Source organism: Sus scrofa, chromosome 18 (assembly GCF_054392235.1).
Source record: "Sus scrofa isolate SSC_HxYL_T2T_F1_AM1 chromosome 18, Sscrofa_HxYL_maternal_Yorkshire_Landrace_v2.0, whole genome shotgun sequence".
Classification (NCBI taxonomy): Eukaryota; Metazoa; Chordata; class Mammalia; order Artiodactyla; family Suidae; genus Sus; species Sus scrofa.
Genome location: NC_139400.1, coordinates 63827736 through 63855342, shown reverse-complemented (window position 1 = coordinate 63855342; position 27607 = coordinate 63827736). Strand labels below are relative to the sequence as shown.

Below are 27607 nucleotides of genomic sequence, written 5' to 3'. Positions count from 1 at the left end.
AACTTCAAACGTGTGAATCGCATCCAGAGGGTCTAAGTGTATGTCCCTGTGTGGAAAAGGAGAGGGGGAGTCCTTAAAGGTGACTTCTGTTCCTAGTACCTCCCCTCGCTTTGCTCGATCCTTTGCCTGATGTGTTCCAGGCTTGTCCTCCCTAAATTTTAAAATTTCCGTGACAAGTGACTTGTTCTCCCCACAGCCCTTTGAAATGCCAAGGGGTTTCAGGACATGAGGGCAAACTTTTTTTGTTTCTTTTTTTTTTTTTTTTTTTTTTCAGCTCTTGTTGTTGTTGTTAATAAATTTGATTGGCGTAGAGCTGACTTGGAAAGTTGTGTTCGTTTCAGGTGCACAGCCAAGTAAATCAGTAACACATACACAAATAGCCGTTCCTTCTCGCTTGTTCTCCCCCGTATTACACAGTCTTGATAGATTAGCCTGTGCTGTACAGCAGGTCCCTGCTACCTATCTATTGCACACACAGTAGCGTGTCAATGCCGTAAACTTTTTCTAAAGGAGAGCCTTCTTGGCTCGCACGGGGCCGGTGTCCAAGCCACAGCGAGCTGTGGGGCCGTGTAGGTTTCAGCTGCACGTGTCGGTGTCAACTCCACGCGTCTGTTTCAACTGCACGTCGCCTGTCTCTCCTTGCAGCTACCTCATCCCTGAACTCCCAGCTCCAGCAGCTCCAGCAGCTCCAGCAGCTCCAGCAGCAGCCGCCGCCCGCCCCGCCCGGCAGCCAGCACCCGCAGCCGGCCCCGCAGGCGGCCCCGCAGCCCCAGCAGCCGCCGCCGCAGCCCGCCCCGCCGGCGCCGCAGCCGCCGCCCGCCTCCCAGCCGCTGCCCGCGCCCCCGGCGCAGACCCCGCAGCCGCCGACCCCGAACCAGCCGTCTCCGACTCAGCAGAGCGCCAGCCCCCCGCAGAAAGCCAGCCAGTCTCCGGGACACGGCCTCCCGTCGCCGCTCACGCCACCCAATCCGCTGCAGGTAGGCTCCCCGCCCCGCCCGGGGCCCCGAGGCCCTGGCCGCCGGGTGGCGCCCTCCCCCGGGGCAGAGGGCCCGTCTAGCTTGGCATCCACGTCTGCTGCGTCTCGCTGCAGCTCACCTCTTAGACGGAGGGAGAGAGGGAGCCAGAGCAGGCAGCCGGGGATGCATGTAAACGAGGCAGACAGAGGCCCGTCGAGGTGGCCCCCGAAGGATAAATGTCAGCTGTTCCCTCCTGTGAGAGGCCCGTCCTGGAAGTGCGCTTGGAGCCTGTAATAACTCCTCTTTATGATACTTTGTGAAGGCAGCGGAGATAGCATCCAATTAAAATTATTACTAGCAGAGCTTTGTGGCCCCGTGGAGAACCGCGTCTCCGGTCCACGAGGCAGGGCGGTTATTTCTCCAGATTATGAATACGGCAGTGTCTCACTCTGAGTGCTCGGCGCTCTTTTGTTTCTGTTTTTCTAAAGACTCTCCGGGGTTAGGAGGGTAAGGAAATCAGCCCGGGTCTCTGTCCCAGATTCCAGCCATTACTCCATGGACCAACAAGTCCTCTAAATTCATGCGGAGAACCTCAACAAATAAGCATCTTTCGAAAACAATAAAGCTGCTGTGTATTTACCTTATTGACGTGAGGCCGAGGGCTTCCAGAAGAGCCTTTCAGGCTAATCAGGAAAGCTCATCTTTAATCTGCTGTCCCTGGGAAGCCATGGCTAGGAGCATTCAAGAATAGGTAACTCCAGCGTCCAGAAACTCCTAGATGCCTTTAAAATAAATTGGCTTCAAAAGATAATGACTACGATGTCAACCCATCAGACCCAGAAATTAGTGGCTCAGTGTTTGACTTCAAAAACATAAGAAATCAAAAAACGTAATGATGGTTTTTTTCCAGTGAGATTTCAGATGGTCTAGTGTATCTGGAATAGGATGACCTATACCCCACAGAGGGAGCAGCCTATGTCCTCCTCTCAAATGCCAGCCCACCTCCCTCCTTCGACGGCGGGCACGTTCCGCCGTCAGTCCAGCCCCCTGCCCCCGACCCGGGGACCGCAAGAGGGATGGTAGCCCTAAGTCTAAACTGCGAAGTGTACAGAGTCAAGACAGATTGGCCTGCAGGCAGGAAGAGGAGAGGACGAGGGACTTCGTATTTCAGAACCAACTTCACGTCGTGTCCCCTGACTTGGTTTCTGTGGGCTTGGAGTCTCAGAGGGTGGCCCAGGATTTTCCCAGAAATGGAAACATTCAAGTGAGATGAGGAGTGGTGTGTTCCTGGGAACTCAGGTCATGGCTACTTTCAATCTGAACATTTTCCCTGAGTCAGATTTGCAGGTATGTGGGGGGGTTTTTTGTTTTTTGTTTTTAATCTTGCAAGTATTAGACAACAAGCTTTGACATAAGGCAGAAAAGAACACAGGCTAAAAAAATTTTTTTCATTGTACACTTGACATATGGGGGAGAGTAGGTAGAATCAAATTCATTGACCGCATGATTACAGCAATCCTAATGTTTTCAGCATTGGAATTCAGCTCTGGTTATTCCAAAGAATGGATTTAATGCTTTTTTAAAGAGCAGTTAAACGAGATATGCCTCAGCACCCCATGACTAAGTACTTCCTCTATCTGAGTCATCAAAATAGGTGAAATTACCAAAGAAAACACTTGCCCCGATCTGAAGGATGAGATTACTCATGTTCCCAGCGGCTCTGTGTAGGCTGATTGAGCGAAAGCTTTGAGTTCTGCAGACATAGCCTTCTCTGAAAGCTGTCAACAGCTTATAAATCTCTATCAGCCAATGAAAGACGAGGGCAGACCACCCCTTCGAATGGCTGTTGATAGAACTTTAGATGAAATGACCACTTAGCCTCATGGAAATAAATTCTTTGAGGAGAATTCCCAAAGTTCTCCCAATGGTTTCCCACGGAAACCCAGGAGATGGTTCATTCCGTTTCTGCAACCCAGGAAGGCTCAGAGCCACACTTATTTCTTTATGACCTTGAGAGGCTATCCTAACTTTTCATTGCTGGAGTTTGAACTGATAAACTTACTAACTTCCGCCAGTTTGTCAGTTGGTCAACTTTACTCCTTTCTTCTGTGGGTCCAGCGGATGACCACTGAAGGAGTGAGTTGGTGAGATTTCGTAAATATTGCTGAGTAGATGGAGAACTAATTTTGAATAAGTCTAAATCAGTAGGAATGTTTTTTTTTTCCCTTTCGCTGTAGGCATGTGTAAAGGAAATGGAGAATGCCATGGTTTTGACATACTGGTTTTTGCTACATTAGCTAAAGGGTTTTGAGTTTGTGGAACATGAAATGTTTGAACTTTTGAAAAAGAAAACTGTTTAAAAGGAACTGCAAAGACATTTAACTCTCAAAGGTAATGGTTTTTATCAACTAGAATAAAGTGATTTCATTTAAAGATGATTAAGAGAAAAAAGATAAGCTAAATTCATATATGACAGCTTAAATTCTATTTTACAATTCTTTATTTTCTTCTGGGCTTTGGCCTTTTACATTATTCAAAATCTTTCTGAGAGATATGAGTTTAGAACCTGCAGTCTAGGTTGTCAGAGAAAGCCAGTAATTCAGAAGGCCTTTTGTTTTCAAAGAAATTTGAAGGGTAATAATCATTTCTAAAACTGTGCAGATGCTGTCATGTCTTCAGGAAAAATAAAAAATGAAAATAGCTTATATAGGTGTATCTGGTGAGGTAATTTCTTGAGAAACAAATTAATAGTACTGGCAGGTAGTAACATCCTAGACTAAAATTCTCCAAAGAGTTCTGGTGAGGTTTTTATCTAATATTATAAGTTTTTTTCACTCTTTTACCCAATTCCATTAAATGGATTGCATTTACAAAACCAGGTTGTTGTTTCAAGACACATATGAGTCTAAATTCTCATCACTTCAGAGGACTAATTTTGACTGCTCAGGGTATAGGAGGGCTGATGGTCCATCATGGACGCCAGAAGCTGGTCCCCAGAAGCCTGTCTTTAAAGTCTTCATGGAGACACAAGACCCATCCACTCACCATTTCATTCTCAGGAAGGATGAAGAAGGGAGTTCCAAACAGGGCTTATATGTGCGAAGATCTTCAGGGCCAGGCAAAGCAGGCTTGAGTGTAAAGCCCAGAGTGAGATGTCGAGAGCAGTGTGCAGGACCAATAAAATACATCTGTGCGTTTAACTGAACCCTTAGGTCCCAGGATGGGTATCAGTCCATATACTCATTCTTGCTCTAACCCGCCTGCCACGAGCTGCACCGGAATCTAAAACCAGAGATGCGGCCTGTGTCAGATAGGAGCACATTCGAAACGAAAGTGGAAGCAACTTTGGGGAGGGGAACAGAGAGGGTCTCATCATCCTGGGTAGAAAAAACAATACACAGTTTTAATTTCAATATATGGTAGTGATGTGATAAAGACCCCTTAAGCCTAAGAAGGTGGACTGCCTCCTTTCTATGACTTTTGGGATGGCTTTTCTGGAGACTGTTCTTGGGAGTTTTTAACTTGCACTAAGGAAACCCCAAACATTGTCCAAAAACCGCGAGTAGTCCTGAGGGACCTGGAGATGAGCTGGGCATGGTTGGAGCCTCGTCATGGTGCCACCGAAAGATGGAGCTTGAGGGTCCGAGCTTGTTCTCACTCTGACCCTGTTTCCAACTAACTCACAACTTTGGACAAGCTCCTTGGGCCTGGTTTTCCTCATCTGTTCAAAGTGTAGTGTATATGACTTTTGAGATCCTTTGAGTCTATGATCTAAATGTTGGTAGGCCTCTAGAGTTTTACCGGCTACTGGAAAACCGATGGTCCTGAAGATTCTCTGAGTATTCTTCAAGGTCAGCTTACGTTCTTCCCACTCAGCTGGGTGACGGAGTAGCAGGAGAGTGAGGACAAATGTAACTGGGACAACCACAGCAGAAGCAGATTTTATCTTAGCCAGAGAGTCCGCATTAAGGTCGAGTTCTCATCCTCTGAGAGTCATCACTGGAAACTGGTCCCAGATGGCTTTTTCGCACTCCAACGTTAGAGAAGCTTAAGAAACCAAATGCTGCGTTTAACCTCGGCCTTCTGCGTACTGCCTCGCCTGGCAGGAAGCGGGATCATCTTTCCCTTTCCTTGCTATAGTGCACATTTAATAATAAAAAAAATACAGAGGGAGAGAGATATCAGTGGCAACAGGGGAGAGAAGCTCTCTGTGCTTGGATGAGGAGTGAGAAGCACAGTCACCTCCTCCGAGGTGAAGTGGTTAGAGAGTGAGCGTAAATTGTTCTCCCCCACGTGCATTTGCTGATGTACAGGTCTTGTGACCACTCAGACAGCCAGGAGTAAAGCTGCGTTCAGATTCCGCCTCTGCCAGGCAGCGGGCCCAGCCTCCTCATCTTCTCAGGTGGCGTGTTTTCCTCCTGGCAGATTTTCAGTCCCAAGTTTCAAGGCATGTGAGCGAAGGAGAGGGTGGCACATGAGCCCTTTTTCAAACCAAGAGCCCAGAAGTCATTAGATCTGTGTGGTTGCCATCCTTTTTTTCCCCCTTTTTTTCTCTTTTTCATCCTTTTCCAATTGTGACTCCTTCCTATAGAAAAGGTCTAAGGCCCAGAGCCAGCTCCCTCTCTCCCCAGAAGTTAGTCTTAATTTAATACAATACTAGTCAAAGCTTTGTAGGCCTAAGTTTTTTCATTTATCCTTGGAGGGGGATAAGATTAAATACTTTCTGGAACTCTTTCCTCCTTTTGGAGTTTCGTGTTACAAACCCCTAAAAATCAGTCGGGTGCCCTGTATAGGTACAGGGGAGAAAAAACTCTTTTCTCCTCTACTTGTCCTGGATTCTCAAGCGGGGGGCCTGTAAACTAGATGAGCAGAAGACAGATGAATAAGAGACGAGCAGGAGCTCATGATGAGCGCGGCACCCTGGAGCCCTCGGTGATGAGCAGCCCAAAGGGGTAGTTAGTACTCGGGCTCGCGTAGGGGCTGAACCAAAGCACCGTACGTTTTAGAGAAGCAAACAAAACAGAGAAAAAGGACTGTGACTTCCTCGGGGTGGCGAATTGTGGGAAGGCAAATATATGGGGAAACCAACAGTCGACAAGCAAGATTTGTTGCACAGATTCCTCTGGTGCCATCTCTGGGCTAAGAGTCTACAGACTTGTCTCACGTAATGAACTCCTGTCCTTCCTGAAGGGGGGGCACCTTTACAAATGTGTGTCTTGCTTTTGGGGAAGATGGGAGGATGGCAGAGAGCCTTTCTTACATCTGATGATGCCTCCAGCTCGAAATAACCCTCATGCCAAAGTGGCATATTTGGGGATAGCACATTCTGCTACCTTTTGCAGGCATGGTCATATATCCCCTTTGTGGCCGTTGTAAATTCTAGTAGAACTCAACCCCCACAGGGCTGAATCAAGTATAAAATTCTTCTCACCTCAACCAAGACTCAGGTAAGACGAGAGAAGTGTCCATGTCAGGTGCATAATTCAAGGTGCACCCCAAAATGCAGTCATCAAGATAGATAATACTTTAATGCAATATTTGAACAACTCAAAATGAATGCCAAAATCCTTGATGAGCTGAATATCACATTTCAAGATAAATAGGATCAGTCACCGTATTGAGCCATGTTGGGGTCTGAAGCAAAAGGAAAAATCACTAACTCTGATTTTGTTGGTCATGACTTTTTTTTTGCATTCATTTTGATTTTTTTCAAATATTGCATTAGATGTCATTCATCTTGATGAGTGTGTTTGGGGCATGCCCTTGACTTTTGTGCCTGAGATGAGTACGTCATTTGCCTGAGCTTGGCTACCAGCTGTGTAAATTATCTACTTAGCAAATATTCTCCAAGGTCAGTGGCATTCTGTCTGCTGGAAACTTCAGCCAGATCTTACATGCCACTTTCTCATTGAACTTGAAAATCACACCACATTTTGTACAGTAGAAAATCAAGTGCAGGAGTTCCTGGTGTGACTCAGCAGAAATGAGTCCAACTCATACCCATGAGGACGTGGGTTCGATCCCTGGCCTCACTCAGTGGGTTCAGGATCCGGCATTGCCATGAACTGTGGTATAGGCCGCAGATGTGGCTCGGATCCCAAATTGCTGTGGCTGTGGTGTAGGCTGGCAGTTATAGCTCTGATTCAATGCCTAGCCTGGCAGCTGCCATATGCCGTGGGTGCAGCCCTAAAAAGCCAAAAAGAAAGAAAGGAGGGAGGGAGGGAGGAAAGGAAAGGCAGAAAGGGAGAAAGACAAGTGCCTCTTGGGCCCCGGATTGGGGCAGGGAGATGGAGCAGACACTCATCCTCCTTGTGTGTTGGACAGGTCCAATGAGCCAATCATTTTTATTGAATTGGAATGTTCTGACAATCAGATAACTCCTTTGGCCGATACTTTTCACTGAACTAATTTATGGCTTTATGAAATTAAGTGCGTTCAGAGAAAAACATTTACAAATTTATGTCTTGCTTTTAGGCGAAATAGGAGGATAGTGGGGAGCTCGATTCTCAATTGCCTTCAGCTCAAAATAATTCTCATGCCAAAGTGGCGTATTTAGGGGTGGCATATTCTGTATTGCTATGTAGACAACATTTTCCCAGAGCCATCCAGGCTATCAGGACCTTCTAAAAGTCCTTATAGAAGGACTGTGGAATTGTCCACAGAGAGTGAGTAAGGCTTCCTCTTGGGCTCAAGGACCAAAGAAAACTTCATTATTATGGATGAGAAAATCCATCCACGCCCAGAGAGTTCCCATGAAGATTAAAGGTAACATACTAATGAAAACGCTTTGGATGCTGTAAATTTGTTAAGTAAATGCTGATTATACCACAGACATGAAAGCGTATGAATTTATGTCTGTTCTCATGGCCATCCAGTACATTGAGGTCTTCATGCACGAGTCGCTCATTCAGCAGCAGGAGGTCAGGTGAGACATGGCGGTCCCTTTGCCCAACAATACTCAACACTGATAAAATAAACAAAACATCTTTTGCTCCATTCTCTACAAGGCACAATTTTTCCTTTTATGAAAGAAAGAAAATCTCCTCTAAAAAAAAAACCACTCTGTTCACCATTACTGACATTTCAAAGAATTTATTACAAGCATTTGAGATCCAGGAGGAACAACAAAGTCTATATTGCTTTGAGAGTGGCAGGGGAAAAATTAGTTTACCGAGAATATACTTATATACCGTGGTGCTTCTCTGTCATTGTCTAGATTTGCCATTCCTGGATACCGTTCTGCACATTAGTCAAATCATGTAGAAAGGGGTTTAACAAAGCAGGTGGCATGTCCATACCACTGACTCTGGACGTTCATTGTCAAGTAGCGATGGATGGAGAGGGTGCCAGACTCAACGGGGGAAGGGGAGGGGGCAGCAAGGTTCCTACAGCGTTGGAACATGGAGAGTTACACTTTTGCAGGAAACCAGCTCCGCTCTGATTGTGAGAGTGGGACAGACCCCTGGCCTTGTCTGCAACGAGTCCAGCAGTGAGTGTGGGGCCACACATCCCCAGGTCCCATCACTGATGGAGGTGGCTGATAAGCTAATCCCCAACTCCAGTTCAGAATGCTCCTGAAACGTTCTGCCTCCATGTGCACAGATGCAGGTTCGCGTGGCAACCAAAATGTGCTGGTTGGCATTTTGCTCTGAATGAGCAAGGCATAGCCTGTATTTATGTTAACCTGATGCAATATTCTTGTGTTTTCATGTGCAAATCTTATTCCTCATAATTTGGCCTCAATTCAGTCCCCGTGAGTTTGGGGTCAATTTTCCCCAAACTTTTAAATTGACTCCCAGCATATGGGCTTGCAAGTGAATATTCTCCACATGGTAAAGAAAGCACTTCGATGGTTATCTGCGTTTATTAAGCACCCACGGTGCCCTGTGCCCTTAAGGAAGGTTTGTACTATAGTGTGATTCCATTAGAGCCAACGTGGTCTTTAAAAGCAGACAGACTTGGGCTCAGATGCTGGTTCTCCCAGGAAGTCAGGTGAGGTCAGCCCATCACCTCCATTCCCTCGTCGGGGTGGAGGGTTGACCAAGGATTAAATAAGATGATGTGTATGAAAGTATCTAGTTCAGCTTCTGATAGCTGGTGCTCAAAAATTATCAGTATCCTGCCTTCTTTTTCCCCTCCCTTGACTGTAGATATTATAATTCATGGAAGACTATGAAACAAGCAGACCCAGTCAAGGTTGGACAAAAAGAAAAAAATCATGTGACTAAAAATGCACGTGTACACCATAAAATTATGCTCGGCACACTACGAGAGGCCCCCTGTAAGCTAGGATGCAGCTAATAACGCACGTGAGTTTTGTAGCATCAGAGAGACTAGGAGGACGGCCAAGGAGGGGGACTTAGCAGAGGGCGGGTGGAGGCATGGAGAGCAGGCGGAGGAAAGTGGAGCCGTGTGCTCGCATCATTTGAAAGAATCCTCACTTCAACCCACAGAAGTTCTGTTTCTCCGTCAACATTAGCGAGAACCGACATTTCCTGTATCCTTCTAAATTCCCAAGGTTGTGGTTTTTGATGTGTAAGTAAACCGGAAGAGTCTCGGTGATGCTGGTTCGGCCTCTAGCGAGCTGTGTGACCTTGGGCAAGTCACCTAACCTCTGGGACTCAGTGTCGCTTAGTACAGGAAAATTTACACTAAACCGTCTTTAGGTCCACCCCAGCTTCACATTCTATTTATGGCATCACCCCCCAAAAAAGGTGGTTTGTTGTGGGAAGAAAGAACTATATGTGCACAACACGAATGCAGGACTCAAGAGATGCTCCTGATAATACTTGACTAACACTGGCAGAGTGTGTTGAAATTCACCAAGTGGGCTTTATGTGCATTATTTCATGCGCTGTCCTCGTGGGCTCACAGCTCCAGTCAGGAAGGACCACTATCATTCTCCCACTGCATCTGTCTGCGCATCTTATACTCTCTAAGGACTTCGGCCTCTCGTTTGCTCCTCTCACCATAACCCAAGAGGGGCAAACAGTGTCTTCATTCAGATCCGAGGAAGGAGGCTGTCAGACTTCAAAGCACCTCCCTTCGTTTTTCACTCCTCGGCCAAATGTTCATTCGGGTTATTGGTATGGTCTTCTTTCCTTACTTGGTTGCCAGCATTTTTTCTTTTCTTTTCTAGTTTTAATTTTACTGAAGTATAGTTGATTTACAATGTATTAACTTCTGCTGTACAGAAAAGCGACTCAGATACACACACACACACGCACGCACGCACGCATGCACGCACGCATATTCTTTCTCACTTTCCTTTCCATGATGGTTCATCCCAGGATATTGAATTTAGTTTCCTGAGCCACGCAAAGGACCTCGTTGTTTATCCATCCTCTATGTAATAGTTTGCATCTGCTGATCCCAAACTCCCCGTCCTTCCCTCTCCCACCTCCCCTCCCCCTTGGCAACTACAAATCTCTTCTCTATTATCCGTGAGACTGTTTCTGTTTCATAGATATGTTGATTTGTGTCATATTTTAGATTCCATGTATAGCTGATATCATATGGTATTCGTCTTTCTCTTTCTGACTTACTTTACTTAGTATGAGAATCTCTAGTTGCATCCATGTTGCTACAAATGGCATTGTTTTATTCTTTTTATGGCTGAGTAGTATTCCATTGTGTATATATACCACATCTTAATCCATTCATCTGTGGATAGATATTTAAGTTGTTTCCATGTCTTGGCTATTGTAGCTAGTGCTGCTATGAACATAAGGGTGCATGTATCTTTTTGAATTAGTTTCGTCTGGGTATATACCCAGGAGTGGGGTTGCTGGATCCTATGGTAATTCTGTTTTTAATTTTCTAAGGAACCTCCATACTGTTCTCCATAGTGACTGCACCAATTTGCATTCCCACCACCTGTGTAAGAAGGTTCTCTTTTGTCCATATTATCTCTCCAGCATTTGTGGTTCGCAGGCTTTTTAATGACAGCCATTCTGACTGGTGTGAGGAGTTTGTAATTTATTTGCATTTCATTGATAATTAGCAATGATGAGCATCTTTTCATATGCCTATTGGCCATCTGTATGTCTTCTTTGGAGAAATGTTTGTTTAGGTCTTCTGCCCATTTTTCAGTTGGGTTGTTTGTTCTTTCTGGTATTGAATTGTATGAGCTGTTTGCATATTTTGGAAATTAAGCCCTTGTTGGTTGCATCATTTGCAGATATTTACTTCCAGTCCATAGGGTGTCTTTTCATTTTGTTTATAGTTTCCTTTGCTGTGCAAAAGCTTATAAATTTGATTAGGTCTCACTTGTTTATTTTTTGCTTTTATTTCTGTTGCCTTGGGAAACTGACCTAAGAAAACGTGGGTATAATTTATGTCAAAGAATGTTTTGCCTATGTTCTCTTATATGGCTGCCAGCATTTCCTAAAAGGAAACATTTCCGAAAGTGTCCTCCACAAAATGCTAGTCCAAAGGCATTTTATTGAATAATGGTTCCAGGGTTGGTAGGTAGGTGGGTAAATAAGCAGATAGGTGCTAGGTGGATAGAGAGATAAAGGTTGGACAAGGTGTGCTGCTCCTGGATTCTTCTCGATAATACTGAAAACTAAAAACCTCCTGTAGAAAAGATGTCTCGTTGATGTTATTTAACCAAGAAATACTCAAACTTATCTAACCACTGAACCTTTCTCACGCAACCCCAGTAAACATCCCACGGGAAATCTAAGGCTTCTGTACCGAAGCATCCACACAACTAAAATCACCTTGCATTTCCTTACCTAGAGCATCATGCAAAAAGCCGTAGATCTAATCCAATGGACTGGACAGTGGAGAAAAGAATGTGTAGAAAGATTGAGGAAAGAGGAGAAGGAAATACTCAAAACCAAAGCAGGAGCAGAGAAAGCTGACGCCAAGGGTGGTGCTTACCTTTGGCCATGAGCAGAATCACCCTATCAAAAAAATGAAAGGAAGGTCTGGCCGGGGTGCCCTCAGGGCAGCCGAGGTCTTGGAGACCTTCTCCTTCCAATGGTCCTCCCTCCCTCTCCCCTTCTTCCCTGCCCATTGCTTCACCTGTTCACACCACGGCACCTGCAGTCATGTCTCCCCAAAGCCAAGACCTGGAGAAGTGGCAGCAGGTACCACTCAACCCCATAGCCCTGGCAAACCCATGGAGTCACCAGGACAGGGAGAGGCACGTCTTTCCTCACCTCACCTCCATCCTCCCATCTTGTGACTGAGTCCAGGAGTCAGGAGATTCCCCAGTACCCTGCCAGCCTCATTCTGCACCCCTGTGTTTTAAGAGGGGGCATGGATTCCAGACAATGGGTCAATTTAGTCTAAAACCTGTAGCTGGGGCCAAGTCCCCTAGGGTACCAGGCTGTCTAAACTCTGTGTCTGTGGGACATTCTTGTAGTCCTAAGGCTCTTATCCTGGCTCTTTTTCTGTTTCCTATTAAAAAAAAAAAAAAAAAAAAAAAAAAAAAAGACCTTTCAGGCGCTGGTGTTGTCCTTCTCTTTTCCCCCCACCAGTGAGAACTAAATTGGGCGCTCTGGCTTCAGACACCATTTCTGGGGCTCCTCGAGTGCAGAGACAAAACAGAGAAAGGCAACACGCTGAGAGTACCACTCCCAGAGTCTCTTCTTTCGTGCCCAAGAGGAACCCACATGGCAAAGGCTCAAATGTCCCCTTGGAGTGGCCGTCAATGGGAAAGGGCAGTTCTGTGTCCTCAGCCAGGGGGAAGATGCCCGCGAGGCCGCAGAGCTCAGCATTTGTATGCTGACAGCTCTCTTCTGGGAACTCTGTTGTCTGAAGGCCCAGTTGGGCTCCAATCAATGCAGCCTTTCCAGGCCGACGCGTTCCGTGTGAACTGCCATTTGACAGGGATCCGCCTGGCGCCACCACGCAGTTTTCCACACCAGAAGGTATTTAAGGGACATAAAAAAGAAGGAAAGTTAGGGACCGCCTTCTTTTTCTCAGCTGGACTCCATACCCTCCCAGAGGCTAACTCTTACAGAGTCGAACTCTTCGTCCCTGAACCGGGAGGTGACAAATGCAGCATTTACAGAGAGCAAAGCCGTGTCGGAAGGTTCAGAGAGGATGAGATTCAGAGAAACCCCTCTCACTGCCCCCAAGGAAAGCTCTCCAGAGTCTGGCTGGCTTCGAAAATTCTCTTTTTTCAATCGAGGGCAAATAAGCTCATCCTCTTGTCTGAGGCTCCAAAAAGTAACATTCCTCGGAGGAGTTACCACCTCCAGGGGTTCGTACCCCTTGGAAGGAATCGGAACAGGTTAGGGCTAAAACAGTCTTAAGACCAATCTGGACAAGGCAGAAAAGTATTAAAGGCAGGAAGCACAACTGGGGTCATTTCCAAGCTCCCTGCCTGTAACGACCACAATGAATTCATTTTAAGCCTCTCCACAGCACAGTCTGCATACCGTCTGCATCGCCAGTGAGTCTCCCGAAGTGATAAAGCGGGGATCTGGGTATTAGAGGTAAAGACCCCAGGGGCCCAACATCTCCCTGCCTTGCTGACCTCCTCCCTCTTCTTGGCCCAAGCCAGGCCATCTCCAAACAGCGGAGGCCATGCCCACACTCCTGCCCACAGTATTTTGTTCAGTTCTTTACTTGGTTTTCCAAAAGAAATTTTCCAAATTCAGTGCCTGTGGTTCTCCTCATTGGAGGCACATTGGAATTCCCTGAGAAGTTTTTTTATTTTATTTTATTTTTTAAATTATTTCCCCAATACAAATTTGTTTCTACTGTACAGCCTGGTGACCCAGTTACACATACATGTTCACATTCTATTTTCTCACGTGCTCCTGCTCCATCACAAGTGACTGGACATAGTCCCCAGCGCTACACAGCAGCATCTCATGGCTCATCCAGTCCAAAGGTGATAGTCTGCATCTATTAACCCCAAGCTCCCAACCACCCCACTCCCTCCCCCTCCCCCTTGGCAACCACAAGTCTGTTCTCCAAATCCATGATTTTCTTTTCTGTGGAAAGGTTCTTTTGTGCCATGTATGAGATTCCAGATATAAGTGATATCATTTGGTGTTTGTCTTTTTCTTTCTTTCTGACTTACTTCACTCAGTATGAGAGTCTCTAGTTCCATCCATGTTGCTGCAAATGGCATCATGTCATTCTTTTTTATGGCTGAGTAGTATTCCATTGTGTATATATACCACTTCTTCCTAATCCAATCATCTGCTGATGGACATTTGAGTTGTTTCCATGCCCTGGCTATTGTGAATAGAGCTGCAATGGACATGCAGGTGCATGTGTCTTTTTTAAGAAAAGTTTTGTCCGGATAAATGCCCAAGAGTGGGACTGCTAGGTCATATGGTAGTTCTATGTATAGATTTCTAAGGTACCTCTATACTGTTCTCCATAGTGGTTGTACCAGTGTACCTTCCCACCAACAGTGCAGGAGGGTTCCCTTTTCTCCACACCCCCTCCAGCATTTGTTATTTGTGGGCTTATTAATGATGGCCATTCTGCCTGGTGTGAGGTATCTCATGGTAGTTTTGACTTGCATTTCTCTAATAATCAGTGATGTCGAGCATTGTTTCATGTGCTTGTTGGCCATCTGCACATCTTCCTTGGAGAAATGTCTATTCAGGTCCTTTGCCCATTTTTCCATTGGGTTGTTGGCTTTTTTGCTGTTGAGTTGTATATGTTGCTTGTATAGTCTAGAGATTAAGCCCTTGTCAGTTGCATCATTTGAAACTATTTTCTCCCATTCTGTGAGCTGTCTTTTGTTTTCTTTTTGGTCTCCTTTGCTGTGCAAAAGCTTTTCAGTTTGATTAGATCCCATTGGTTTATTTTTGCTTTTATTTCTGTTGCTTTGGGAGATTGACCTGAGAAAATATAAGGTTTTGCCTATGTTCTCTTCCAGGAGTTTGATGGTGTCCTGTCTTATATTTAAGTCTTTCAGCCATTTTGAGTTTATTTTTAGTGCGTGGTGTGAGGGTGTGTTCTAGTTTCATTGATTTGCATGCAGCTGTCCAGGTTTCCCAGCAATGCTTGCTGAAAAGACTGTCTTTTTCTCATTTTATGTCCTTGCCTCCTTTGTCAAAGATTAATTGACCATAGTTGTCACCTGAGGAGTTTTTAAAGAAGAGCGTTTGCCTGGGTCCCACCCAGACGTTCTGAGTGAACCTAATGTGGTGAAGCGTTGGTGTGAGCATTTTTTTAAGCTCCCCAGGGGATTCCAATGTGGGGCCAGGGTTAGGGACAACTACCTGTGGTCTTACGAATAGACTCCCATTTCATAGGAGCAAATTCCTACTTCTTGTTTATACAAAATGCTTTTTCTGAATGCGTTAGCTGTGTGAGTTGGTGTTAAGTTTACTTTTATGATACGATAAAACTAGGTCTTCATTTATAAAAACAGAATAAGCCAGTGTTGGGGTTTCCTGGTGGCACATCAGGTTAAGATCTGGCATTGTCACTGCTGGGGCTCAGGCCGGTGCTGGGGTAGTGGTCCAATCCCTGGCCCAGGAACTTCTACATTCCATGGGTGTGGCAAGAAAAATAGAACGAGCCAGTGCTCCTTCCACCCAACCCCTAGATTCACAGCCCATCACGGAAATGGAAACAGCCGTGTGTGTGTTTTGTTATCCACTGGAACCTCTCCCCAGGTCTGAAGTTGGGTTACTGGCCAGTATTTGCAGAAGAGTCTCAAACTCGATGATTCACATCTGATGCTCAGAACTTAACAGGGGAAATGCCTAATCCTTTCAGAATCTTTAGCCTTCTCTCCAAGCAAGAACAACTGCTACTGATTGAGAGCCTGTTAGATGTTCCAACTTGGTGTTAGATGTTGTCCCATCTAATCCCAACTAGGGCTTTTCAAGCTTTTATTTATGTATGAATCTCCCTGACACGTGTAGACTCTGATTCTGCAGCTCTGGGGTAGTTGGCCTACAGTAGAGTCTGCGTTTCTTTCTTTCTTTGTCCTTTTTAGGACCACACCCGCGGCCACATGGACGTTCCCAGGCTAGGGGTCGGAGATCTAGCTGCCGGCCTACACCACAGCCACAGCAGCGTGGGATATGAGCTGCTGCTGCGACCTACACCACAGCTCACCGCAACCCCGGATCCTTAACCCACTGAGCCAGGCCAGGGGGCCAACCCGCATCCTCACGGATATGAGTCGGGATCATTACCACTGAGCCATGACTGGAAGTCCAGGGTCTGGTATGGCACTGCTGCTGGTCCTCCATCCTTATCTTGAGTAGCAAGGCTCTACTCAGTGACGCCTCAAGGTCCCACCAGCTCCATTTCACAGATGAGGAAGTTAGGGGTAATGCCTGTGAGAAGCAAGAGTCAAGCCGAGGCCTCCCCACCCAAAGCCTTGCCCACTGTGCTGATCTACCTCTCTGCAGCCTTTTTCCACCATGGCACTGCCGTCTTTCCCAAGCGGTCTCACTTACATCACATGGTGAATCCTCTCTGCAGAGGAAGATGAAGGTAGAGGCCCTGTTGGCAGAAAGACTCACTTTCTGGCCCTGGTTTTTCTTCCTGATCTCAATCTCCATCTTACCGAGGCTCAAGAACCAGTAACTCTGAGGTTGAGGGTGAGAACTCGCCCCCGCCTTCTTCTCTTTATTTGGTAAATATGCTAGTTTCGTTGACACTGTTTCTACCAAACTGACGCTCAGGCGCAGAGATGAAAGCAGCCTTCGACCACTGCCTACCTTAGAGCTGAGATAGCCAACAGGATCTCTTGAGCAGTCTCAAGGTCTCATTCCAGGTTTTAGGATCGCCAGCTACGTAACCAGGTACAAAGACCGCACCTGCTGCCTTTCTCACCACCGCCTTTCCTGCAGCTGTGAGGGAGCATCTGAGACTGGCTTCCTTCGCAGGGGGCAAGGGACTCTTCCCTGCCGTCATTTCAATACACTTTTTCAAGAGCAGAAGCCAAGATAGATGCAAAGAGTCCAATGTAGTATTTTAGCTGATGAAAGATGCTCTAGGGCAGCTTGTCACGATACTTGACTCTCTTCATCAGGGGGTGGGAGCTGTCTACAAAATGACATTCAAATTTGGCATCTTTGCTCCAGGCACCTTTGTTTTCCAAAACAGCCATTCCTGTTAGAATGGGGAATCTGCTTTGTGATCACTGGGAGCTGTGCCATCATCATGGCGAAGCAGTGTTGTTCTCTTCATAAGATGCAAGATAAGTCTTCAAAAACCACCCGCTCCTTTGAAGGTTTTCCTCCCTTGTGTTTCCTGTATGTGGACGTGTAAACCCAGGAGGGCAGCACATCCTTGATACTAGCCCAGTGTCTGCCTACGTCGGGTTGGACAGGCAGATCCTGCTGATTAAACTGCTTTGCAGGGGGAGACTCACTGTCATCTTCATTTTCAAAGAACAGAAACCGAACTGAACTTGTGCAAGTATCAGCCACTCGCCTTAGGACGCCTGTATGAGCGCGTGAGTTGACCTAAAAGAAAACAAATTAGGGAAATGCCGGAGTTCCTCTTGTGGCTCAGCAGGTTAAGAACCCGACGTAGTGTCTGTGGGGATGCCGGTTCAATCCCTGGCCTCGCTCAGTGGGTTAAGGATCCTTGGTGTTGCCATACCTGCGGCTGTAGGTCACAGATGCATCTCAGATCCGATGTTGTTGTGGCTGTGGCACAAGCCTGCAGCTGCAGCTCCAATCTGACCTCGAGCCTGGGAACTTCCATATGCCGCAGGTGCAGCCCGAAAAAAAAAATTAATAGTAATAGAGGGTAAAGAAACTTAAAAAAAAGTAAGAAAATGCATCCTTAAGCCCTGCCAACCTGAATCCGACACATGGCTGGCCATACACTGGCGTTAAAGGATCAGACTCTACATTGGTCTACAGGCTCTAAGTCCTCAGAGTCACACGCGTGTGTCCCATGTTTGTGCATATTCATATCCGTGTTTGTCTGATACGTACATATGCACGTATGTATTTAACGTCTTTTTCCAGCAACATCAACTCAGGGATGCCGTCAAGTGTCCACTTACAGGGCTCTCCGTGGACTCCGGGCCGATCAGTGGGGTGTGAGCTCAGGGGGAGCAACGACATTGTCTGAGGCTTTCCTTTTCTCTCCTTTTCTGCCTGGGACGTTGGTTTTGAGAGAATGACGAAGCAGTGCTGGAGATTATGAATTTGCTTAAGTGTGAATGGCTGACGGCTGAGTGCCCCGCGGGCCCTCCCCAGAGGTGATTGACTGGGGCTGCAGGTCTTCACACTTGATGCCTGGATGTGACTCGGAAAGTCTGCCAAGTCTTTTACTCGGAAATTTATCTTAATTAGATCTGAAAGACCTGCCACAGCAGAATAGTCACACCGATTAAAATGAAAAACAGGAGAAATTACGGATCAAATTAATCATAATGTCGGGTTACAGCTGTAGGTCTGATGTAATTTGCCACTCCAGTGAGTTACATCGGCCCGGCCCGGGAAAGGGAGCTGGCTTTACGCTGAGCCGTAACCCCCGCCCGCTCCAGGCGGCCCGGCAGGAGGCTGATTCCATTCATTTTCCTGGCTTGCTCTGACCTCGCCGCTGCAACTAGAAACAAATCAGGCACCAAACAAATGGCGAGTGGAGGGAGGCAAACGAGAAATATTCTCTCCCCCAGCGATCGCACTCTTTCAAAACGGGGAGCCTCTAAAACCAGACCCGCCGGCTTGGGGCTTTGTGCTTGCTGGGGTTTCCGCTTTGGGTTTTTCCACTTAACCTCCTTTTAGTTTTCTTTGCGGTGACCTGACATGGATGAGATGCAGAACGGGAATCAAAAGGTCAGAGGACGAAACCTTTGGCTCTAAGCCATGAGGAAAAAACCTTTAGAAAAATCTCCCTGCCAACCTGTCTCCACAGTTCGGGCCTGGATTGAAATAATCTAAAGTGTCACAACAGGGGAGGGGGAAACCACACCTGTAAGGGCTGATTGTTCCCTGGAGGGTGGTCCTGGTTTTCTAATTTTAATATAAACACCGCTTCACCCCACACCGAGTGTTTGGGGTGGGGCAAGAACAGAATGCACTGCTTTTTTAAGAAGACAACTCAGAGTCCAGATTCTTTCCAGCGTCTATAGCCCCGACACTGAACTGTGATTCATTCCGTGTTCACAAAACCCCGTCTCCTTTAGCCACACCAAGAGGGGGCCCTGCAGCACACCCCGTGTAGCCCTTCCGTGGGGCTGGTTAGATTTTAGCAGCAGTGTAGGACCTTTCTCCTAAGTTCTGCTTGATCAAGGAACTAGATGAGCCGGTCTGGGGGGGACTCACCCTAAAACAGATGACTGGAAGGCGTGGGGGAAGGCGGCCTCCTCCCCAGTCAACAGTTATCCATCAGACCCCTCCCTTTGACCACGTGATGGGTTGTCCGAATCCCAGGTATTCACCCCTAGACTAGAGCTTATACCCTTGTTCGCTCCAGCCTGGAAGGGCCCCCGCCTTTCTCCATCCCACCAGGAATGAACCTGCTACGTTTTGTAAATGAGGGAGATGAGCAGTCACAGAAGTCAAGCTGGCCTTGGCACTCCGAAGGCTGGACCTTCCGGGCCTTTCCGTGGTTCCTCAGGAAGATTCGGGGCCACATGCCCAGACTGGGGAAGGATGTGGTAACCACGCTGTGAGTGGCCATGATGTCTGGTCGGGGTGTATGACCAGGATTTTATCAAGAGGACGAACGAGCGCTTCTGTTTATGATACATACGTATGGAGGCAGACATACAGTTACATGTGGAGAGCTGTGTATGGACGTATGTAGTTGCATGTGGAGAGCTGTGTATGGACGTATGTAGTTATATGTAGAGAGATGTGTGTGTGTAATGTATAGAGAGGAGAGACATTTGTTCATAGATATAGACGCATATATATTTGTATGTATATATACGTTGGCTTGAGTTGCAAAACCCACTCCTTACTGTGGAACAAGGTGAGAAGAATTTGAAACACAGTCCTTTAAAAGCCCTGGCTATTCCAGAGGACAGAGGCGGGGCTTCTCAGACATATGACAGCCTGGGGAGCAGATTTATCCGTACCGCATCACACGGAATGCGTTGATGAGCCCCTAACTCCTAACCGCCCTCCACAAGGTCAAAAAGACCAAGACACTGAGGTCAACCACCTCCCTACACCCTGCACGTCACATGAAAATTCAAGATCAGCATGAGAAAAAGAAGGTATATATGTATAACTGGGTCACTTTGCTGAACATTGTAAATCAACTACGATTTAAAAAAACAAAAATCATGCTACTGGCCATGCAGCTGAAAACTCACAGAAGATGAATAGTTTCACAAACCTATTAAATTGAGAAACAAAATGATGTATTAAAAGCCAAGTTATCCTACCAAAAATGAAGAGCTCATTCTAAAGAGGAAGTGAACGTGGGAGAGAGAAAAGGTGGGAGGGAAACGCAGGGCCCCACACCGATTAACCGACTGACTTAGGTTCTGAGGATTTATTTCCCCGGGGGGCAAAGCCTGGTTCCCCAGAGGCGCACACCAGGGGCCAGGTCCACGGGCCCTGGTCAGACGAATCCTGGGCTGTAGAGCTGTGCATCCAAGGTGGCTGCAGCTTTCCTCAGTTCTCCCACCTCGTCTGGCCCCCTCCTCCCTGACCTGGTCTTCATACGTCCGTTTTCTCCTTGGTTCAGCCCACTTTGCAAAGCACCACCAAGCAAGGCTCTTCCTAAAGGCAGTCTGTTCACAGCATCCCCGCACTCAGAGCCCTCTTTCTGCCTCTTAGCCTGGGTGCTTTGCCCTCCCTGCCCCGCACCTCCATGCTCCTCCACTGCCCTCAGCCTCTCCCAGTGCCTGGTGCACCTGTGCCGCCTGCATCCCTGGCTCTGCAGGTGTTGGGCCCATCACCAGGAGCACCCACTCTCCTCATGACTGGTCCCTCCTGGCGCCATCACCTCCTGCTCCTTCCACGAAGTGCCCACACTTGCCCTGCTCTCCATGATTGCTCTGTTCTCTGACCTCATGTGCTAGGTAGGCACTTTGCCCTTGCAATGCCAGTCGTTTTTTCTTTTCTCAAAAATGGACACATTTGTTATCTTGCTTAAATTGTAAGCCCCTTAGGAACAGACAGTAAGTCTCACACCTCTGTTCACCGCAGGCCTGTCAATAGTGGGGGTTAAGTCATGATTTCTCCTTTAACAGTCACTCGCTCCGTAAATACGTAGGGCCTGTGCCTGTCTTAAATTTATTTGCAAAATTACTCGATGAAGATAGCAGTTACCAGTGAGAGAAATGCTGCCTATTTGTTTTTATATTTAGCATATGGTGCCTAGAACGTAGAGTAAGGGTCATAAGTGAAATAGATTTTATTAGGAGGTGATTCCTTTGAAATTGTGGCAGCCCTGTTTTTCTTCGCACTGTCTTCTCAGCGGGCTTTGGGAAAGGCAGACTTGGTTTAGACTCTGCTTTCAATCAGCCTTTTTCACTGGGGGGGAATGTACATCAAAGCAAGAACCACCCTTTTCTAATTAATCTTTTGTTTCCTTTGCCCCATCATCTCAACCACACATGATGGTTCTTGATATTCAGAATAGCATAGACAGTGGAGCAGGCCGTCTTAATATTTTATAGAGCTGATTGATCTGTGAGTTACATTATATTTTTCAAAGCATAAAAGTCTTCTAAAGCAGACAGGAAGACCCAAAGACAAGGAAAGTGGCTCTCCCACTGGGGGTGCACCTCAGGCCCCCGTCACTGGGTGTCAGAGACCCTCGTGTGACACCCTGGATGCCCCAAGCCCCCTGGTAAAGTGGACAAACATACAGACTCTCCCGATAGAACAATGAAAGTCTGGTTTAAAAAATAGGCAATGTTGAGCGCTCAACCCCTGCAAGGCACAGTGCTGGGTTTTCCTACTTTGCCTGGCAATGACTTACGGAGTACGTAAACAAGTGTCACAGGAGCTGGGGACCCACCCCAAAGCCCAAAGTTTGTCAGAGGTGAGGCTGGGATTTGAGTCCCATCTGATGGGCTCCGACCGGGGGGACCACACGTGCCGTTTTAAGCAGGGCGGTCTCTGTGTCTGTCTTCTGTCCAGTGCACTTACGAAGACCACCCGTTTCCCTCTCAGCACTGCCCAGTTCAGGGCAATAGAATACTTGGGCATCTTATTTCAACTCATTAAAAAAAAAAGGAAAAAAAGGAAGTTCATAACCGTGTTTATACCACTGTCCCAGTGGGAGTTCCCTGGTGGTCTAGTGGTTAGGATTTGGTGCTGTCACCACTGCGGCCCAGGTTCAACCCTGGCTGCACACCATGACCAAATAGAAAGAGGAAATGCAAGTCATGCCACATGTCCACTATGCCCCCCCCCGCCAGCGTTTACCCCCACCGCCTCCACCTGACTTCACCCCACTGGACGCCACAAAAGTGGAGGTACTTAGACGTCTTCTTAATCTACTGAGAAGAAGGAACTAGTGGTTCTGATAAACAGATTGACGGCTTGCTAGTTAACAACTTAAGTAATAATTCTTCAAAAATGTGATGCTACCTGAGACAAGAAAATCCTTGGATGAAGGGCCGTAGGAGACACCGCCCTCCTTCAAGAACCTAATGGGACAGCTCTTGGATCCTGGCTGCCGTGCCCAATGCCATGCTAGCAGAACTGTAACTTAGAACAGAGAGATTTCCCAGCACCCCTCCCAATATGATGCTCCATAAGGTTAAACACACGTGTTGTAAGGAGAGGAAAAGAAATCACACATACATATAAGAAAGTAGAATTAATGATTTTATTTTATGTTATTTTTAAGGTGTGTACCTTGTTTTTATGAAAGTAGAGTTGATTTACAGTGTTGTGCCAATTTCTGCTGTACAGCATAGCGACCCAGTCACACATACACACATTCTTTTTCTCATGCTGTCTTCCATCATGTTCTATCCCAAGAGACTGGACAGAGGTCCCTGTGCTGTGCCATAGGACCTCATTGCTTAGCCATTCTAAATGGAATAGTTTGCATCTACTAACCCCAAACTCCCTGTCCATCCTGAGCCAAAAATGCAATGATATTAAAAGGTGACCTGGAGGCGAAGGGGTGCAAGGTTTCATAGACAGAGCTGGGGGCTCCGGAGCATGGGTCGCTCAGGCCCCTGGGCTCGGTGGCGCCTGAGGGTGCTTCAGAGCCGTCATGACCCCCGGATTGACCATACATCAAAGTCCCCATGGGGAGAGTCCTTCAACAGATACATTGTAAGAAAAAGAGAGAGCGAGGTAGATCTGGAGGGTTGGTCCTGTAGATCAAAAGACATAGCAGCCCATTTATTTATGTGGATTTTGTTTAGATTATAGTTCGAGCAAAGTGCAAAAGGGAAAAAGAACGATGCTCGTGAGACGATTGAAAATAGGCCACTGACTGGAAATCCAACGATGTTAAGTGATGATTTTAAGTGTTTTTAGGTGTGTTGGTGGTACACGGTCATACTTTTGAGTGTCTTTTGAAGACACATTTTGAAATACCAGTGAAATAATAGGGTGTCTGGAATGTTTTCTCAAAGGATGTGGGGGGAAACAGTATGTGGATGGGGGGGGGAGTAGAGAGGAAAGCTTCCCATGAGTTGATAATTACTAAACCTGGGTGATGGGCCCATGTGATGTAATTATACTATTTCATCTTCAACATGTATTTAAAATTTCCCACGAGAAAAAATTAAAGAAAAATAGTTTTAATCACCTGGAGATTGTTTAATAATGTAAACGACCCTCACCCAACCTAAGAACTGCAAAATCAGACTCTCTAGGTTGGAGCCAGTGATTCTGATGGTCAGCAGAGTTTGGGAACTCCTGCTCTATGGTGAATAGATCGTTGGATCAAGGCAGGTGAGTCGAGGCTTAGGGGCGGCACACACACAGCGGTTGGCAGGTTAAGACACAGTCTCTTAAGAAACAGATTTTTCAATTAAAATTTAAAGAACTTAAGATGGTTGCTAATATCTGAGGAATCGTAAAGACTGGGAAAGGTACCAAAAAACTGAAAAATAGCACAGGTCTTTACAATTCTTGAAAAGAAAAAAACAAGAGGCCTTCCTCTTCAGCGGGGAAAATTGAATACATACATCTCTACACCCTCCGCTAAGATGATACCAGAAGAATTTTTTTTTTAATTTTTAAAAAACTTAATGGAGTAGGACTTCCTGTCGTCATGCAGTGGAGACGAATCCAACCAGGAACCGTGAGGTTGTGGGTTCAATCCCTCGTCTCACTCAGTGGGTTAAGGATCTGGCGTTGCGTGAGCAGAAGCAGCTTGGATCCTGTGTGGCTGTGGCTGTGGTGCAGGTGGGCAGCTGTAGCTCTGATTCGACCCCTAGCCTGGGAACCTCCATATGCCACGAGTGCGGCCCTGAAAAGCCCAAAAAAAAGAAATTAACGGAGTAAAGTTGACTTACAACGTTGTGTTAACTTCAGGTGTGCAGCAAAGTGAATCAGATATATATATATATTCTTTTAAAGAGTCTTTTCCCATGGAGTTCCTGTCGTGGCGCAGTGTAAAGGAATCCAACCAGGAACCATGAGGTTGCCCTAAAAAGCAAAAAAAAAAAAAAGAGAAAAAGAGTCTTTTCCCAGATAGATCATCACAGAGTACTGAGTAGATTTACCTGTGCTGTACAGTAGGTTCTTGTTACTTACCAATTTTGTTATCGTAGTATGTTTATGCCAATCCCAACTTCCCAAATTATCCATTCCCTCAACATTTCCCCTTTTTTAACAATAAGTTTGGTTTCGAAATTTTTGAATCTGGTTCTGTTTTGTGAATAAGTGCTTTTGTATCATTTTTTTATTAAATTCCACATATTAGGAAGTTCCCATTGTGGCTCAGTGATGACGAGCCCAACTAGTATCCCTGAGGATGTGGGTTCCATCTCTGGCCTCGCTCAGTGGGTTAAGGATCTGGCATTGCCTTGAGCTGTGGTGTAGGTTGCAGACGTGGCTCGGATCCTGCATTGCTGTGGCTGTGGTGTAGGCCAGTAACTGTAGCTCCAATTGGACCCCTAGCCAGGGAGCTTCCATATGCCACAGGTGTGGCCCTAAAAAGCAAAAATAAATTTTTTAAATAAAAAATATTCCATATAGTAGTAATCTCATGATATTTGTCTGATTTATTTCACTTAGTGTGGTAATCTCTAGGTCCATCTATGTTGCTACAAATGGCATTATTTCATTCTTTTTTATGACCAAGTAATATTCCATTGGATATATGTATCATCTCTTCTTTATCTACTCCTCTATGATGGCATCTAGGTTGCTTCCATGTCTTGACTATTGTAGGCAGTGCTTCCGTGAACACTGGGTGCATGCATCTGTTCAAATTATGCTTTTCCCCAGAGATACAGCCAGGAGTGGGATTGCTGGGTCATACGGTAGTTCTCTTTTTAGTTTCTGAGGGACTCTCCATGCTGCTCTCCACAGTGGCCGTTCCCTTTTCTAAACATCCTCTCTCTAGCATTGATTGTTTCTAGACATTTTGAGGATGAGCATTCTGTCCAGTGAGGCGATACCTTATCGCAGTTTTTACTTTGCATTCAAGAGAAGTCTTTTTAACATGTGTAAATCCAAAAGGGCAAAGAGAAGTGGAGAAAAAACAGCTGTGGACAAGCAGTGTCAATAAACTTTTGGAAGAGCAGGAGGAGGAATTAACTCAGCAGAGAAAGCTAAATACCCAGGGCCTAAGAGATACACACAAGGCAGCTCTGGAGCCCTCCGGAGCCTGGGGGATTGGAGGCCCTGGCTGCTGCCAAAGGTGGGGGTGGACGGGCACGTGGCTGAAGGCAGGGGGGTTGGTTAACGACTGTGTGACGAACAGAGCTCCTCACTCCTCCCCAGTCCAAGCAGACAGGCAGCTGTCTCTGCAGCAGCTTAACACATGAGAAACGGAATGAGAGCCACTCTGGACGTGGAGACCTAGGCCTGGCGCTACGCTGCGGTGGAGGGAGTCTGTATCCCGAATGATGAGACCTGGCCTCGTTGGGCCGATCAGATGTATACACAGGTGCTCAAATGTGCAGGCATCTCGCCACCTCCTACGTTATCACCACCCCAGGTAGCGGGTGGCACAGCTCCGCAGAGAGGAAAGACTCCGCTGTAGGTCTTGAGGAGCTCCCAAGACACGGCCAGGTCCCTGCCTTGTTCTTACACCTGAAAAGACAGCAAAGAGTGAGTAAATATTTCAGAAATGCCTTTGAAGTATTTCTGAGTTCTGAGGCTGAACTCAGCAACCAAACCAAAACGGACTGGGGAGGAAGGGGCGGTGGGAGGAATCCATAGAAGATAGAGACAACACAGGAAGGAGGAAAACTTTATATAAACTTAAAAATTAATATCCTGGAGGATAGTCACAGAAACAGCAATGCCTCAACAAAACGCATAATAGGTGCGACCCACAAGGAGCATTTCAAAAACAATTCAGAGGGCGTTTAGATAACAGCTAAGATAATTACAGCGGAAATGGAAAAGCTCAATAGAAGGTTTAGAAAATAAAGAAAACCTATCAGAATGTAGCACAAAAGGACCGAGACGTGGTGGGGAAAAAAGAGCAGTAAGTAAACCGGGGAAGGAGTAGTGGGGCGGGGAGCGTGGGAGGTCCAGCTTCGAAGCAGCAGAGCAGGAGAAAACTTTGCTAAGAACAAGAGCTCCCGTAAGAAGGGAAGCGATAGCTTTGTGCAGCCACAGGCTCAGCGGTAAGCAGAACTTGGCCAGTCACAGGCGGGCTGGACTGGGCCGGCGTCGTTGGAGGGCAGGGAAGCGGGCGATGGGGAAGCGCGCCCTGGGCCAAGAGGGTGTCTCTTCCTCCCCTTCCACACTGGAAGACGCTAGATGACGCCCCACACCGGCAGCTTCAGAAAGCTCATTTAAGCATGTCATTGAGAAATACGCAAGTGAATACCGAAAGAGACGCTGAAGAATTTGGAGACTTTGGAGAGGAGTTTTAGGGGTACAGGTGCGTGCGTTATACAAGTCGCTGCTCTTCCCAGGCTTGGTGTTCTCTGCTTAAGACCTGAGTGCTCGCCGTTCCCACCTCACTCAGGTCTGGGATTAAATGTTGCCTCATCCAAGGGTCCTTCCCTCACCGTCTTAGGTAAAGTTGCACCGGAGTTCCTGTTGTGGCTCAGTGGAAATGAACCCAACTGGTATCCATGAAGATGCAGGTTCGATCCCTGGCCTTGCTCAGTGGGTTAAGAATCCGGCGTTGCCGTGAGCTGTAGCGCAGGTGGAAGACGCGGCTCAGATCTGGTGTTGCCGTATGGCTGCAGCTCCCATTCGACCCCTGGCCCGGGAACATCCACGCGTCAGAGGCGCAGCCCTAAAAATAAATTAATTAATTAACATAATTGAATATGCACATTTGACACCGCTCCCCCCGACCTCAGAGAGAGGACGGCCTCATTGGCCCCTGTTTCCTCAAGGGCTTTATCACCACCTGGCACATCATGCATTTGTTTGCTCATTTATTGTCTTCGTCCAACTAGAATGTCAATGTCACCATCACAGTTCCCAGCAGCAATCAAGTGCCTGCGGTGGTCGAACAAGGACCAGTGGGTACAAATTCTCTAAGAAGGCGCTTCTAAGAGATGCATGCCGAGACGGGGTGTGCGGTCAGGTGAGCCGGCAAAATGCCCATCAGAGAGAAGCGGTATCCGCTTCCGTGCTTCTCCGGGAGTGTGGACATGTTGGGCCACATGAGCCTCG

General features: G+C 46.8%; 1 protein-coding gene across 4 annotated transcripts in view; it reads left to right on the top strand.

Moving 5' to 3' along the window:
• The window catches only part of POU6F2 (POU class 6 homeobox 2), a 486199-nt gene that overhangs the window by 342302 nt on the left and 116290 nt on the right, over window positions 1-27607 (top strand). For all 4 annotated transcript variants that reach the window (XM_013985842.3, XM_085004889.1, XM_021079084.2 and 1 more), the window contains exon 5: window positions 646-977. In XM_013985842.3, coding sequence (XP_013841296.1) covers window positions 646-977 — 332 coding nt within the window. The remainder of the gene's footprint in view (window positions 1-645; window positions 978-27607) is intronic.